We start from the raw sequence: 15,882 nt of genomic DNA, 5'->3' as shown, positions 1-15,882 counted from the left end.
TGTCCTCCTCCTCCTCATTTGTCATTTGCCACATCTTGCCCCTGTGGCTACTGGACAGGGCTATGACTCGGAATGATGATTGTGGATCACAGTTTCTATCCGTGGTTGCAAACCGGTGGCCCAAAGCACCCTGTATCTGCTTGCCCAGGCTGTGCTTAAATTTGGGATCCTCTGCCTCAGAGCGCTGGGATTACAGGCTTGTGCCACAATGCCAGGCTCCAAAATCTTAACTTTTAATAACTTTAACTTTTTTTTTTGAGACAGGGTCTCACTATGTTGTTCAGGGTGGCCTTGAACTTGAGGCAATCATCCTTCTCAGCCTCCCAAGTGCTGGGATTACAGGTGTGTGCCACCACACCTGGCAATATTAACTATTTTCAATTTCAATTTAAAAGATGATGTTCCCTTCAGTTATTTGGAAACAGCATAGCTGGGACCACTCAGATGTGAACATGTGCTTTGTAACCAGACATGTTATGAAATCGAAATCCGGAACAAGAATGTCCCATGACAATTTCTTTCAGATTAAAACATGACACAAATATAAAATACAACAGGTTTCAAAGACTTAGTACTGAAAAAAAGATGAAATATTCCATCAATATTTCTTGTGTTGATGGTATATTGAAATGTTAATATTTTGGTTATGCCCAAAGTATTAAATTAAATATTAAAATATATTGTTAAAATCAACTTTAGCTTTATTCTCGTGCTTTTAAGTGTGGTCCTGGGGACTTTGAGCTGGAACCCTACAGGAGTGGCCGGCAATTCCAGACTCTTGCCGCCAGAGGGAGCTGCGTGGTTCGTTGTCGTTGCTGCTCAATTTGTTTCTCGGAAGTAGTTTCAGGTCCCGCCCCTTAGAGGCCGTGCGCGAGGTGACTTCCGGCGGGGCGGACGCAGGATCGCGGCGAGCCGGCTTCGGGGTCGGGGGGGCTGCAGGATGACCACGCTGCGGGCTTTCACCTGCGACGACCTCTTCCGCTTCAACAACATGTGAGTGTGGCGCGCCCTAGCCAGCCAAGCCCCTCCCTTGCCGGCCGGAGCCCCGTGCTGAACCGAGGCCGGTGGGGAGCGGGCGCCTGTTCCCCACTCCCGTGTCGGGTCCCGCTTCGAGCAACGCTGTGCACAGAGCCCTGGTTTAGGCGAGTTCGGTGACTTGCAGACACATTTTAACAAAAGAAATTCTTACGGAAATGTGTAAGTATTGAAGAAGTTGAGAGAATTTCATCGCGAGCTCCTGTGGACACCACCTGGATTGAGCAGGTGTCGTTTTGCCAGGGTGGCTTTGTCGCACCTCTGTCCGTCAATAGAGCCTGGGCCCACAGTGTACAAAGGACCAGGCGGTTCCGATTCACAGTCGGGAGAGTGGACAGAGCTTTGGGCTGAGAACTGGGACAGCGTCGCAGAGGGGGCGACCCGCGGTGGAAACCGAGCGGGAAAGAGGACGTAGGTCTTGGGACCTGTGATCGGACACTGGGGACTCGCGCACGTGAAGTGGTTTCTGTAGCTGAGCAGCCAGAAAAACAGATGAAGCCGGGTTTTGGCTCTGTGCTGAGGGGTTGGGATCTGTGGGGAGCAGTTTCTGTTGGGCCTGACTTTTGTTTCGCTACGCGCCACCTGCACCTGCCCCGAGTGCCCCTGTGTCCATTTGATCCTCACAGTTCTATGAGGTGCTGGCCTCCCTCTTCCTTATGATGAAGTAGGTAGTGCATGCCCAGGTGAATTACTGCAAATGATGGAGCCTGGGTGAGGACTCTTACCCAAAGAAATTGGTAGACTGCTGGGTCTTAAAAAGTTGGTCCCTGACCACAGAGAATATTTTGGAATTGCAGATTCTCAGCTGTTTGGGAGCCACTGCTCTGAAGCTGTAAGACCCTTTGGTGTCCTTGGGGGATTGGTCCTAGGACCCACCATGTATACATAAATCCAGTGGTGCACAAGTCCCTTCTTTATAATGGCATGTTATTTGCATTTAACCTACACACCTCCTGTTACTTTCTGTCACCTCTTGGTTACTTAGAATGCCAGTTACTGTGTTGTTTGGGGAATGATGACAAGGAAAGACAGTTTGTACGTGTAAAGGTAGAGGGGCAGAATGCACAGGTACAGAGGGCCAACAAATTCCTAACCAGCCAGCCTTGTAGAGTGTGAGGTGATTTGAGGAGTAAACCACACTTTCTTGCTCCTTTTCTTGGGTCATTTTGTAGCAAACAGTGAGAATCCATTGGGTTAGGAATTGAAAGCAGCAATGGGTGTAGAGCATTGCAATGAATTTAATATCTGTTTTATTCTTGGAGAAATGTTTGAGTGCCTGTTGTGTGCCAGTGCTTGAGATAAAGCAGTTGTCAGAAAGAAATCGTTGTCTTGGGAATTTACATTTTAGAGAGGAAACAAGTAGAACTGGTAAATGCAACATGTAGACCTTAGTGCTTAGGTAAGGAGAAGGGAGTGGGTAGGGATTTAGCTGTAGGTCTGGTGTTCAGGGCAGGTGTCCCTGAAGAGAGGAGGGGAGGGGAGGGAGGAAGTGTATGGATACCCGCTGGACTAAAGGGAGTACGGGAGCAAGAGGCACCAGGCCTCGCCCTGTGGTGGCCAAGCTAGGATTTGGGCTTCTTGCATTACATATCCAGGCCGGGGTCTCAGGTTAGGTGTGTACTAAAGGGGAATCTGAGGATCAACACTGTAGAGATGGTGACAGGCGACATCAATGATGGAATGAGTGTAGAAGGTGCTAGGATACACCCGGGGGAGCCAAGAGCCACAGTAGAGGAGACTGAATGGCCCACCGAGGCAGGAGGAAGACCCATGGATAAGGGGTCTCAGCAGCCAGGAAGAGAGCGTTTCAGGCAGAGTGGGGAAGAGCATGGAGAGCTGCTGACGGCTGCTGTGCGTCAGAGCTGGACATTTCTTCCAGGAAAGAGACAGAAACTGAGGGTGCAGGTGCAGGTAGAAACTCACAGGAGCAGGGTCCTGCATGGTGATGGACTGCACGAGTAGTGACAGATGAGCAGCAGCACCTTGGTGCAGAGGCTTTGCCAGGTGGGTCAGGGTGGGACTTGGGCAGCACTTTCTTCTTTCTGTTGTGAAAGCAGGAAGCAGGTGAGACACAAGGGCAGCCTGTGGGTGAGGCCAGGCGAGACAGGCTCTAAAGTGGTGAAGAGGGTGGGAGAGCACCAATTGTCCCAGTGGGCCAGGCTCTGTGGACTCTCATGATCGCTTTTGGAGGTGTGTAAGGGCAAACTATTTTCATAATGCCAAGGTGTCCCACCTTTCAACCCTCATCCTCCCATAAGTGGACAACCGAGTTTTCCAGATGTATGATCTTTGAACACCAGGCATAACAAATATGGAAGAATTCAGCTGTCTTCTGTTAAGCCAGACATTGCACAGCTTTATTTTATTTTTTGGGTTTTTGAGACAGGGTCTCACTAGGTAGCTCAGGTTGGCCTCTATTCTCCTACCTCAGCCCCCCAGTGCTGGGATTACAGGTGTGTACCACCACACCTGGCTGCAAAGCTTTAAAACAATACCGTTGTTGTCACAAATTTCTTTTAAATTTGAGTGATTTCTTGGTGAAGTTATTCATATTAACATGTAATTAATCTACTATGTATTTTTAAATAACTATTTTAGATTTTAAAATATTAATAGCTACAACCCATATAAACAAACATGTGGTAATTTTTTTAGTGTAAAGGGGGTTTTGAAACCAAAAAGGTTGAGAACTGTTGGACTAGAGAAATGTTGCATGGCTGTCAGGCATCATAAAGGTCCCCAGAGAAAAATTGGACGGGAAATGGGAAGGAGAAAGTTGAGAGTAGCTGGTTTTGAGCCTGGCAAAATTGTGGCTCCATCGAGTGAGAGGAAAGAGGGGGTGGAGCAGGCTGGGGTGGAGATGAATTTCAGAAATGCGGATTTGGGGTGGTCAAGGGCCAGGTGAGGGACCTCCTCCAGGAACACACACACAGTGGAGAGTATAGGAAGGAGTCTGGTGGGAATGCCGGGGTTGAGAGCAAAGCCAAGAGGTGAGAGTCCCCACAGTTAGAAGGTGGAAAAGAAAAGAAATGGCGAGGGAAAGCCCAGAGACAGGCGGCACATGAGTATGACCTTCTGTCTGTCTGCGTGAGACTCTTACCTACTTGGTCCCCAGTTCTGCTAGCAGTTTATTGCCATGGAAGGTTCTGATGTACTTTATTAACTAGAAAATGACTTGTAAAGAAGCACTTAAAGGAAAATGTGTAGACACCTTTATAGCTGCTGTGACAGCTCACTGTGGCTGCCGCATAGCTGAAACCATCCTCCTTGTCTCCCACACTGGGTTTAAAGCTGTGGTTAAAACACATTTTGTTCCCTTCCAGCACATTACTTTTAGTTTTAGCAAGCTTATTTAAACTGGTTTTTGTGAACACTGCTTACTATTGACATTTCTCTTTTTTTTTTTTTCCAGTAACTTGGATCCACTTACAGAAACTGTATCCTTTTTTCAGAAACATTAAAGATTTACTAAGAGTAAAGAAAATAGAGAAACAAAAGGAAAAAGCATACATGATTACTGAAAAATTTGAAAACTTCTAGATGAGAAACAACATAAGCAACATTGAAAGCATTTACTTTTAGAATGAGAAGAGTTATGCTATAGTACCTGGCAGGCTGGTCACACAGCACTCCGCAAAGGTCAGCCAAATAGAAGCTCACCCACCTCGCCCTCTGGCCAAGCCTGCTGTGTATGGTGGGAAGCACAGCAGCTGCAGCAAGGCAGTTTATTTCCCTCTTGTGTGGAGTGGTTCAGGACAGGTGGTGGTGGCTCCATGAAGTCGCCGGTGGCCAGGTCTTTTTGCTTTAACCACCCTGCCATTACCTAGGGGTCTTGGCTTTCCTGCTCAGGTGGCTGCAGAGCAAACTTCACATCCAAGTCTGTAGCAGAGCCTGCAGAGGCAGTGACGGTGTCCTCCATATGAAAGGGGACCTCTGGGAAGCCTCACATAGCCCTTCTGGGTCTGGATGACCAGGCCTGCTGCTGCTCGCCTGCATGGTCCTGTCTGGGTTCCTGAAATGTCTCCAGCTTTAAGTTAGGACTTGGCACTAAAGTGAATAAAGCATTTGGGTAACAAGTAGCAGTCTCTCCCATACTGCCACCAGAAAAGTGGACGGAAGTGTGGAGAGTTAGGGTGTTCTTGCTTGATCTGTAATAACAGATAATCTCCACATCTTCTGTGGCTTAAAGCCCAAAACTGGATTTCTGGAGTGTGCTCCATGTTCTTTGCAGGTGAGTGGGGGCTTCTGGGAACTAATAATTTCCCAAAAGAGAGCATGGTGAAGGCTGATGAACATATTAAGAGTTCATAAGAGTTTAGTCTCTCCAGTCAAAAGACATCTAGACCAGCTAGGTGTGGTGGTACACGGCTGTGATCTCAGCACTTCTGAGAGGCTGAGGTAGGAAGATTGGAAGTTTGAGACCAGCTAGGCAACTTAGCAAGCCTGTGACTCATAAAGGTGAGGAGCTGGGGATATATCTCAGTGCCAAGGCCTGGGTTCAACTCCTAGTATGGGAGGAGGGAAATGGACAGACTAACACCAAAATAACAAGGCATATTAATATATCAGGCCATCCAGAATTTAAAAAAACAAATGGGCCAGTGTTGGTGCTGGTGACGTAAGGCGCCTTCTAAATTGCTGGTGGAAATATCAGCTGGTATGCTCTTTCTGGAAGGCACTTGGGAAGGGTAATAGTAATTCCAATTCTTGAAAACTAAAAATAACAGTGGATGCAGTTTATGTTAGAGGTTACCAAACTAAGGTCCGTAGGCTGAATATATAGCCCACTGCTTGTTTTGCATTTACATTTTATTGAGGTACATTTATGCTGATTCGTTTATACATTGTGTGTGGCTTTCAGGGTTTAAGTAGTTGCCACAAGACCCATGTATGTCCAAAAGCCTGGGACAGGCACTGTCTGGCTCTTTGCAGAAGTTTGCTAACCTCTGAGTTACATCATTACACAGTTATCCCAGGAGAATTAAAATTTTGGAATAACCTTACAATAGTAAGGAGATACTTAAATAAAGTAAGTTGTATTCATGAAGGACTTAAAAGGTTATTTGAGGGCTGGGGGTATAGCTCAGTGGCAGAGTGCTGGCCTCATTGTGCAGTATGTATTTGCAAATAAAGCTGTTGATCCTGGTGGTTGACCTGTATCGGGCTGGATGGCAGAAGATTGGCTGGCCTGCCCTGTTCAGGGTGGTGTTGGAAGAATCCCCAGAGTCATGATTGTCCTGCAGAGGAATGTGAGGACCTCAACACTGGGGAGCTTTTCCTGGAACTTACTCTTTTTAATGTGATTGATCGAGTCCTCTCCTGAAAGTGTACCAGAGAGCTAACACTGAGAGGGAGTAAGGAAACGGATACCTAGCAGTGAGGACAACCTGAGGTGGAAGAGTTAAACGATGAGTAAATTATTCAGGCAGTTATTTTTTATTTTTTTGGTACTGGGGATCAAACTTGGGACCTTGCGCTTGCCAGGCAGGTGGTGGAACCACTGAGCTAAATCTCCAGCCCCTAGGCAGTTATTCTTAGTACAGGACTTCTGAAGTCAGCTTTTTTTAGCATTAGAATCAGTGGAGGGGAAAACTTGATAATTGTTCAGTTACCTCTGGAAAGACTTCATTTGTGAAGTTACTTTCACAGCCTCATAGCTGAAGCCTAAGTAGGAACCAGCCATTACTTCCCAGCACAGTTACAGAAGTAAGAACATATCACTGCTTTGTGCCAAGCACTAGTGCACAGACCTTACACTCAGTACAGGGGACAGTGAACCCAAGTCTCGGGTGCCAGGAGACGCTGCACAGAGAGGATGTGCGGTATGATCGAGAGGGAGCAGACTGAAGAAGAGCTTTGGGATACTTACAACTACATGGTGCCATCTCCATCCCACATTCGAAGTGGTATGTGCAGGCAATTTTGTTTAAAATCAGTGCCAACCTAAGTATTTCACATAATGGTATGACTGTAGAAGTTGTGTGAATATAGAACTAGGTCTAAAGAAATAATATCTGGAGACTTTTTGGTTTTGTTTTTTGGTATTAGAGATTGCACCTACAGCTTGTACATGCTAGACAAGCATCCCACCACTAAGCTACATCTCCAGCCCCTTTTATTTTTGAGATAGGGGTCTGAATTGCCCAGGCTGGCCTTAAATCAAAGTCCTCCTGCCTCAGTCTCCTGAGTAGGTGGGATTTCTGGTGTGTACTGCCACGGTCAACTTAAGCTTTCCCAAGGAAACTATTTCAAAATATCCATTTAATGAACTTTTTACCATCTACTAATTTTCACACTTCTTAACAGACTATAGTATGGGATTCCTTTTTACTTACAGTACCTCGCCCACTGGCCGGAGTATTTCATCGTTGCAGAGGCCCCTGGTGGAGAGTTAATGGGCTACAGTGAGTATTCTCCCACTGTACTGTTTTGGGTAGGAAGACAATATTCTAACACAGGGCTGATTATTTTAGACTATAGAATTAAAAGTATAAGCCTGATGCCAGTAAGTTTATTTCCTTTCTTAACACATAGCAGTGTACTGATGTCTTTGTCTTAGACATTGTGGTAGACCTAGGGATGAACAGTGAGTCACAGTTGTGACCTCAGTCATCCCAATTTTTCAGTCTGTTTTTATGTTAAATTTCTGGATGGTTTATTTGGTACACCATGCGAAGATTATAGCATATCCATTGAATTAGCATTACTAGCAAAACCTTGGCCTGTGAATTATTTGTTACAGGTACAAATCCGCATGAAATGCAGACATTGGAAAAAGTACAGATTTGGGTTTTTTAGAAGTAGTTGTATTTTTAGTATGACCTCAAAAAAATCCTTTCTTAAGTCTGATCCTAGAACTGGATGTGGCCATTTCATTTGCAAGTGAATTTTCAAGTAAAAGGACTAACTCTCACTGGCTGGCCCTGAGTAATACTGAAAATTAATTGTCCTTAGCTTCCTTCATCATAGAAACATCCTGAAGAGTGGCTCTGTGTTTCTGTGTAGTCAGTGTATCTAACTATGTCATGCCTTTTTTTGCTGGCAGTCATGGGCAAAGCAGAAGGCTCTGTCGCAAGGGAGGAGTGGCATGGCCATGTTACAGCTCTGTCTGTCGCTCCTGAATTTCGGCGCCTTGGTTTGGCTGCTAAGCTCATGGAGTTACTGGAGGAGATTTCGGAGAGGTGAGATCTGCTTTTTAGCACACCCCATGATCTGCACACCCTCCCCACTCATTGCTGTCTGCTGAGCGTCTATAAGGTTCCCCTTCCGGCTGGGTGACTGTCCCAGTTTTACACTCTGGGAACTTCACCTTCAGCCTGCAGAAGACCTCACAGCTCTGTCACAGGTGTTACTGGTCCTGGTTTGCTATGAGGAAAATGAAAGTGATGCGTGTGCGCTGCTTTAGGCCCGCAGGCCAGGTAAGGTGGGTTAGGTGTGTCTGTGGCCAGCCTGTTAGTGCTTGAGCCACTGCGGCAGCCCTGGCTTCTGTCGACATCAGCCAGGGATGCAAGCAGGAGGTTCACAGTATCCGGAGGACAAGAGAAAATAGTTCAGTTTTAAGCTTACAGTTTTTATAGCCTAACGCTAGTAGCCATTTAGAAAAAACAAACACATTGAAACAAAATGTGCTTATTTCATTTTTCGTTGTGGTGACCCATTAATAAGTATGTATAAGTGTATGTATACACTTGTTGGGTATCAAATGACTTCTGGACCTTGGAAACAGCTTCCTGACCACCACCTGCCTTCTGTGTCCCACTGATACTCCTGGGGCACTCCTTTGTGTGTTTTTCAATCACACCAACTGCCAGGTACTCAGCTTCATAAAAATCTTATGTCATGAAAAAGGAATGCAGCATGATGTAATGTTGAATTTGTTATCTGCTTTAACATTTACCAATATCTGACAAGTAAGGTTTTGCTGTTTTTTTCCCTTGAACATAGGTCATATCCTGTGCCTCCTCTGAGTTGGGAGAACCTTAGTGCATAGTTTGGGAACTGCTACCATGTGACATTAAAATAAGAGACCTACTGTATCACCCTCATTATGTGATATAAGGTTATCCAGTAATTGAAAGAAGCTTTCTCCTATCTGTTTGGAAGAGACAGTGTACATCTGACCATTGTCAATCTGCCCTTTCCTTTCCCTCTCAAGTGTAAACCCTGACAGAGTCTAGGAAAGGACGGTGGAGGAGGGGGCTCCCAGGGCTTGATGTCCACATGGTGCATCAAGTAAAGGCATTTTAAACAAGTAACTGGCCACAGACACTGAGCCCCATGCAATGTGAGCCCATCAGGAGAGGAAAGGAATGGTATTAGCTGAAAAGGAAGAATTCTAAGCTTTATGATTTTCTAAAGTTCTCCCTAGAGTGAATAAAGGAGAAAATTTTTTAGGAGGATATAGCTTAAATACCTTATTAGTAACATCCTTGTTGGAAAAAGAGTACAGTGGACAGGGAGATAGAAAATGGGTTCTAACTACTATGATCTTGCACATAGGATTTAATGTATTTGTGAATTTTTTCTTTTTGAGTAGAAAACCATTGCTTCCCCCTTCCCTTCCAGATTCTAAAGCATCATCATTTTTTTTTTTTTTGGTACTGGGGATCAAACTCGGGACCTTACACTTATGGGGCAGGCAGTGGCACTACTGAGCTAAATCCCCGGCCCTGAAGTGTCATCATTTTAAGACAGCTGCTAAGGTTTCTAAGTTATTTTACTTGTATGAATGCGTATATAAAGCATACACACACACATGCTTGTATGCATGTAAATAGTACATAATTTCCAGAGCACCCAGAAAACTGAATGATAAACATTGATAGATAGAAAAGGGAAATTAAGCTGGTAAAACAAAAAGTATGAAATAAGAGAGCTATGAATCCAGATATTATCAGTAATTACAACAGTAAATGTTAATGGACTAACAACTCCTGTTAAGATAGTCACAACCATATTGTTTGTAGGAAATATGTACAAAAATTCAAGACAAAGAAGAATTGGAAGTAAAGAAAAATTTTAAATTGTCATGCAAAGTCTAACCAAAGAACTTGGTGTACTTATAGTAATAATAGTTACATTGTATTTGAATAATTATTACCAGAGTAAAGAAGGTCCTTGCATACAGATAAAACATTTAATCCATCAAGAATTTGTAACAATTAAAAATTTTATGTACCCATTGACTTAGGTTCAAAGTAAAAAATCCAAACCTTACAAAGCTACAAGGACAACAGACCAATTGTTACCATAGTGGGAAATTTGAACACACTTCTTTCTGCTAGAACCTAACAGAAATTGGCTAAGGGTATAAAGCAAAGGTCAGCAAGCCTTTCCTGGGTCAGAGAGTAAATATTCAGGCTTTGCAGGCCACCTAAGGTCTACTGTGTACTCCTTTTGTTCCTTTTTTTAAATCTTCAAAACTGTAAAAATCACCCTTAGCTCGAAGGCAATATAAAAACAGGTTGCAAGCCTTAAAGGATTTCAGTCAGTAGCTAGATCTCTTTATGTAAAGAAACAGGTCTTCTCTAGAAAATTTCAGCGAATGTTTAGGAAATAACTACTGTAAGGTCACTGTCTTACTTTCTCATTGTTGAGACAAAATACCCAACACCCAAAGTTAAAGGAGGGGAAAGGTTTATTTGCCTCACAGTTTGTAGAGGTTTCAATCCATGATCAGCTGGCTCCAAGGCAGGGTGGCATGGCAGACAGGCCTCACAAAGGAGAAAGTTCATGGTGGGCAGAAGGTAGCAAAGCAACAAAGGGCGACCACAGCTCTTTCTGTCCCTTAAATCTTATCCAGGCTACTTAGAGCGGGGCAGCACTCACATCCTTAATCCTAGAGCCCTCGATCCTAGCATTGCACCATGGATTGGTCTTAGCATCACACACTGTAGCTCCAGCGACTTCTGAAAAAGCCCCCCCCCCCCCCCCCGACTGCATGAAACTTTGTGGGGACACAAAGCCGTAACAGTTACTTTTTATACAAGAACAAGTATGTGGGAACATTCTGCAGCTTTAAGGCTGAGGTAACCTTGATAAAACTGCCTGACAAAAGAAATATAAGAAGGGAAGATGTGAATAAATCTCAGCTGCAGAAATCCCATAAGGACTATGGCAAGACAGGCTAAGCAATGCCTAAGGAGGAGGACGCATCAGGAGCAAGGGTATTTGAATTTCAGACTGAACAGCAATTGTTAGTTCATTAACACATTCACTGCAAGGCCATAATTCGTATGCCTTTCTGTCAGGCAGCTTGAACCATGCATGACTATCCCATTGGGTGGCTTTTTACAATTTTATTAGTAAAAAAGCCAATAAACATGATTAGATCCATTTGTGCCACCAGTGTGGGTATAAGCTGCCTGGTGGGACAGTCACGTGTATACCACTGGTTCAAGTCAGTGAGAATGTGTGAAATGCAGTAAGTTTGATACAATCCAATATTTATTCTTGATAAAAACTGTTAGCAAACTAGGAAATGGAAGTAGAGAGTAACTACCCAAAAACCTGAAATATTTTACAGATAGGACTGTACAAATAGAAAGTACACAGGATTCTATAAGTAAATGTTTAGAATTATTAAAAATAACAAGTACAAAATCAATTGTATTTTAATGTACAAAAACAGTAAAATTCAGAAAAAGATGCCTGCAGTGGCATTAACAATTACATGCTTAAGAAAAGTCACAGAAGCAGAGTGTGAGGCCTCTGATGTTTAGGAAACTCGATTATTGACGGACACTAAAATAGCCTTTGTATGTGAGAGATCCCTCTGTGGATCAGAGATCTTCACAAAACTTGCAGTTGGTCTCACATGCAATGTAACTGCAATCAAAATCCTAAGTATTTTTTGTGGAACTTATTAAGCTGTTTCCAAAACATACAAAAAAGAGGCAAAATAGTCATGGGACAACAAAATTAGTGGATTTGCTCCTCCAGACAGTAGTGTGTAGTGAATGAGATTGCCTTGGTGCTGGAGTGGGCAGCTGTCTAGACCAGCAGAACACAGTATGAGAAACAAGCCCAAGGATTTACAGATTGCAGTCACCTCTGGTGGCCCTGCAGGTCTGTGATGTAGAAACAGTCTTTTCAGTGCAGGCTGTCCACACAGGAGAAATTTCCCAGGTCTCTTCACTTACCATACACAAGTCAGTTCCAGATGCATGAAAATTCTAGATGTGAAGTGCAAAACTCAGAAGCTCTGAGAATGTAATATATGAGAGTCTCACAGATCTCAGGGTAGAAAGAATTCCTTAAATAGGCCATAAAAGGTGTTGACTAAAAGGAAGACTCATCAGCTTTACCTAAATCAATTGGTCAACAAAAGATACCGTGAAGATAATGACATGCCACAAATTGGGAAAAGATACCCATTGCTGCATATCCAGAATACATAGAGAACTACAGCTGGCAAGAAAACAGAGATCACAAGTATTGCACAGAGGAGAAGTTTGAATGGTCAGTTAACAAAAATATGCAGCCTCATTGGTCAGAAATGCAAGGCAGGCACAGACATGTAATCCCAGTGCACTGAGAGGCTGAGGCAAGAGGACTGCAATTTTGAGTTCAGCAGGCACAAGTTAAGAGACTTAGTAAGACCCCGTTTCAAAGTAAGGAAATGGGCTGGGGAAATAGCTCACTTTGAAGTCCCTGGATTCAATCCATAGTACTTGAAAAAAAAAAAAAAAGGAAATTAAAATCACACTGAGATGCCATTATACCACCAGATTGGCAAGAACAAACATGTCTGGTACACTCAGCCCTTGCTACTGCAAGAGTGGAGACTCAGCCACCATGTGGGATGTAGGTTGATAGAAGAGGTTGGAAGACTAGTCGGCATCCTCTGCTGAGGCTAAAGGTGTGTGTGGCCCTGTCACAGCAGTGGCCCCCCAGCCATAGACCTTAGATGAGATGCTAACACAAGTGTCCGTGGCAGCATGGTTCGCGGTAGGAAAAACTGGAAAGGTTTATCAGTGGAACTGTGGGCCACTCAGGTACAAGGGGTAATCAAAAACACAGCAAATGTTAAATCTAAAAATTACAGTAAAAGACACAGTGCCATTAATCTCCCTCAAAATATTCCCCCTCACTTCAAACATTTACCCCATTTTGCCACTCTGAAGCAGCCCTACAAGTCTTTTTGTCTTTATGAGAAGTGATCAAAAATGTGGTGAGTGCTGGGGCTGAGTGCCATCTAATGGAAAAGCAGGCTTTAAAAACATGACACTGTCCTCATTCACCAGATCTGGCAGCATGCAACTTCTGGCTCTTCCCCAAAGTCAAAATGACCATGAAAAGGAAACATTTTAAACTAATTTGGGACATAGAGGCAGCCAGGACAGCACAACTAAAGACATTCAGGAAAGAGGACTTCCAGAATGACTTCAGAAAGTGGCAAGAACAATAAGTGTTTGAAGCAGTGGGGGGGGGGGGGCACTGAAGAGGAATCATGGAAGTAATTTTTTAAAAAATTTAAACACATGCTGTATTTTTTGTCTGTTTGTATGATGGAATATGAATAAGCTCCAGCCACTCAGGAGGCTGACTCAGTACTGACTTCAAGAAACAAATGACAGAGGAATACATAAAGTCCAATTCTGTTAGTTCATAAGCAGGAGAATCCCAACTGTAAGATGTGGAGAATCCACAGCAGGAAGCAAGGAGGTAGCAGTCTCCAGAGTCAGATGTGGAGTCCTCCGGGTGAGCAAGCAGATGACATCAACCAGAGACCTGGGGCCCTGGGTCAGGACCAGCATCTGGTACCTGCATCTGGGTTAAGGCTGCACAGTTTTCAGAGCTCTCCCATCTATACTATGACTCATTCATAAAATGAGCATGACAATTACTTTGACATAAAAGAGTCATTTAAAAAACCAGCTAGTGGAATTGTAAAAAATGTTTTGGTGGTTCATCTTTAAGAAAACGTATTACAGCTTTTGAAAAATGCATAAAAAACTTTTTTTTAATCACAAAATAATTGTCATAAATCCTAAACAATAAAAGTTGCTATTATGATGTAGTCAGCAGCAAGACCCTGTGCTACCATTCAAAGCAAAAGAAAAAACAGGTGTTTTTATAAAAGTAAGTAGCTATCACTTCCTTTGGCTCGGACGTTCTCCCATGTCTTCTCTTTAAAGAAAAGGCGGATTTTTCGTTGATCTCTTCGTCAGAGTGTCTAACCAGGTTGCAGTCAACATGTATAAGCAGCTGGGCTATAGCGTGTACCGGACAGTCATAGAGTACTACTCGGCCAGCAATGGGGAGCCAGATGAGGATGCCTACGGTAAGCACCACCTGCAGCTGACTTAAGTTAAAACACATTTCCCTTAGAATCGGGTGGAAGTTGGGATAAAACCTTTTGGGGGACTTTTCCTATACATTTTAAATTTGACACAGAATGTTCTGCTGTTTGGATGCTTACCTTAAACCCTGGTTTGTAACAGATATGAGAAAAGCACTTTCCAGGGACACGGAGAAGAAATCCATCATCCCGTTACCCCATCCGGTGAGGCCTGAAGACATTGAATAACCTTGGGCAGTGGTTCTTAGGCAGATAGATGTCCTGGGTAGTTTATGTACGTTATTATTTTCATTGGATGATCTTGGAGCTCTTAGATTAGGAGAAAAGTAATCATTTTAGGTCTTAAAAACTTCAAGAAAATACAGGTTATAAAGTTTATTTTAAATCTTGTTTCCAGTTGTCAGTATCACATCTATTAAAACTGTTTGCCATAATGAAATTCAGTCAAGGCCAGTAGGTCACTAGGACAGTTCCACTGTCATCATTCAAAATGTCCCCTGTGTGCCAGGGAAAAGACTTGCTCCAACCACCGCCTAAATTCTGTGCCTGAGAGCCACTGCTGCATATACAGATTTATATTTTTATTCTGTTTTGAACTGTCAATTGACACTTTAAAAGCATATATGAAATGTATAAATCTAAGATGTCTAATAAAAGATATTGCTGACTGAGTGTCTTCTGGACATTTGTTGGTCATTTGCACAACTAAATCAGGACTATTAAGGGTCATCATTTAGGATGTGTAGTTTCTCAGTTTCTATACAGAATATTTTTTAAGTGCACATCTGAAATAATCCCTGCCCAGCACATTTAAACTTACTACATATAAATTCTTGCCAGTTGTTTTCATACTGTTAGTCCTGAATTGTTTTTTCTTCTCATGGTAGTTTGCTTAAACCCTGCCTTTCTTAAACAAAAAACCTTGAGTTTTTTTGTTTTTGTTTTAAAAGAGGACAAAGAACTCATTCTTAAAGGCAAGCCATGTACAAGTTACATAGGCTAATCATGTATTTTCACACCTGTAGTAAAGTATCCTGTAACAAGAGAAATGTGCACCTGGAATGGTTCACATCTTTTACTTTAGAAAGGACTTGTTTTGGCAGAGTTAGGGATGGGAGAGAAATGAATTCTTTATGTTCACAATGGCACACACTTGTCCTGACTTTGAGAATGTGGGTGGTCACTGATCTTCCTCTTCCATAGCCATGCAGCATACACAGATAATGCTAGGATGACCGGGATTTAGTGACTGTTTCCACCCCTTACCTCTGCATACTTAGCAAAAGATATTAAATCAGATTGTCCTCGCTGACCACAGACTCAGTATTCAGATCCATTGACACCCCAAGCCTGAATCCAGGCCAGTAACTAAAGCAGAGAGGCCAAAACGATTTGTTATCTGAAGAGTCCTATTTTCTTCTGTCCTCAAACACTATCTTATTTTCAAGACAATTTACGTTTTACTCCCTTGGATGAAGATACCTGCATATTTAATAATACCTTTTCTCACTAATGGTGCTTAGAAGCAAAAAATACAGGGCAGG

At 43.2% G+C, this 15,882-nt stretch overlaps 1 protein-coding gene across 1 annotated transcript; it reads left to right on the top strand.

Moving 5' to 3' along the window:
* The first annotated feature begins 847 nt into the window (after positions 1–847).
* On the top strand, positions 848–15,010 carry Naa20 (N-alpha-acetyltransferase 20, NatB catalytic subunit). The gene is made up of 6 exons (XM_004840896.3): positions 848–993; positions 4,448–4,472; positions 7,349–7,439; positions 8,081–8,216; positions 14,175–14,320; positions 14,481–15,010. Exons 1-6 carry the CDS (start codon positions 941–943, stop codon positions 14,564–14,566), a joined length of 537 nt encoding a protein of 178 aa, XP_004840953.1. The 5' UTR covers positions 848–940; the 3' UTR covers positions 14,567–15,010.
* Positions 15,011–15,882: the final 872 nt, after the last annotated feature.

This window comes from Heterocephalus glaber, unplaced genomic scaffold (genome assembly GCF_053883595.1).
Source record: "Heterocephalus glaber isolate CG9 unplaced genomic scaffold, H.glaber_assembly_v1.0 deba00001532, whole genome shotgun sequence".
In the NCBI taxonomy this organism is placed as follows: domain Eukaryota; kingdom Metazoa; phylum Chordata; class Mammalia; order Rodentia; family Bathyergidae; genus Heterocephalus; species Heterocephalus glaber.
The sequence above is the reverse complement of the archived record's forward strand: the minus strand, read 5'-3'. Positions and strand labels throughout refer to the sequence as shown.

Bases quoted from the DNA above. Each gene is read 5' to 3' on its own strand.
- Naa20 (XM_004840896.3), top strand. From the start codon at position 941: ATGACCACGCTGCGGGCTTTCACCTGCGACGACCTCTTCCGCTTCAAC. The intron at 994-4,447 runs GTGAGTGTGGCG...TTTTTTTTCCAG, and splicing joins CTCTTCCGCTTCAACAACAT to TAACTTGGATCCACTTACAG. The intron at 4,473-7,348 runs GTATCCTTTTTT...AACAGACTATAG, and splicing joins TGGATCCACTTACAGAAACT to TATGGGATTCCTTTTTACTT.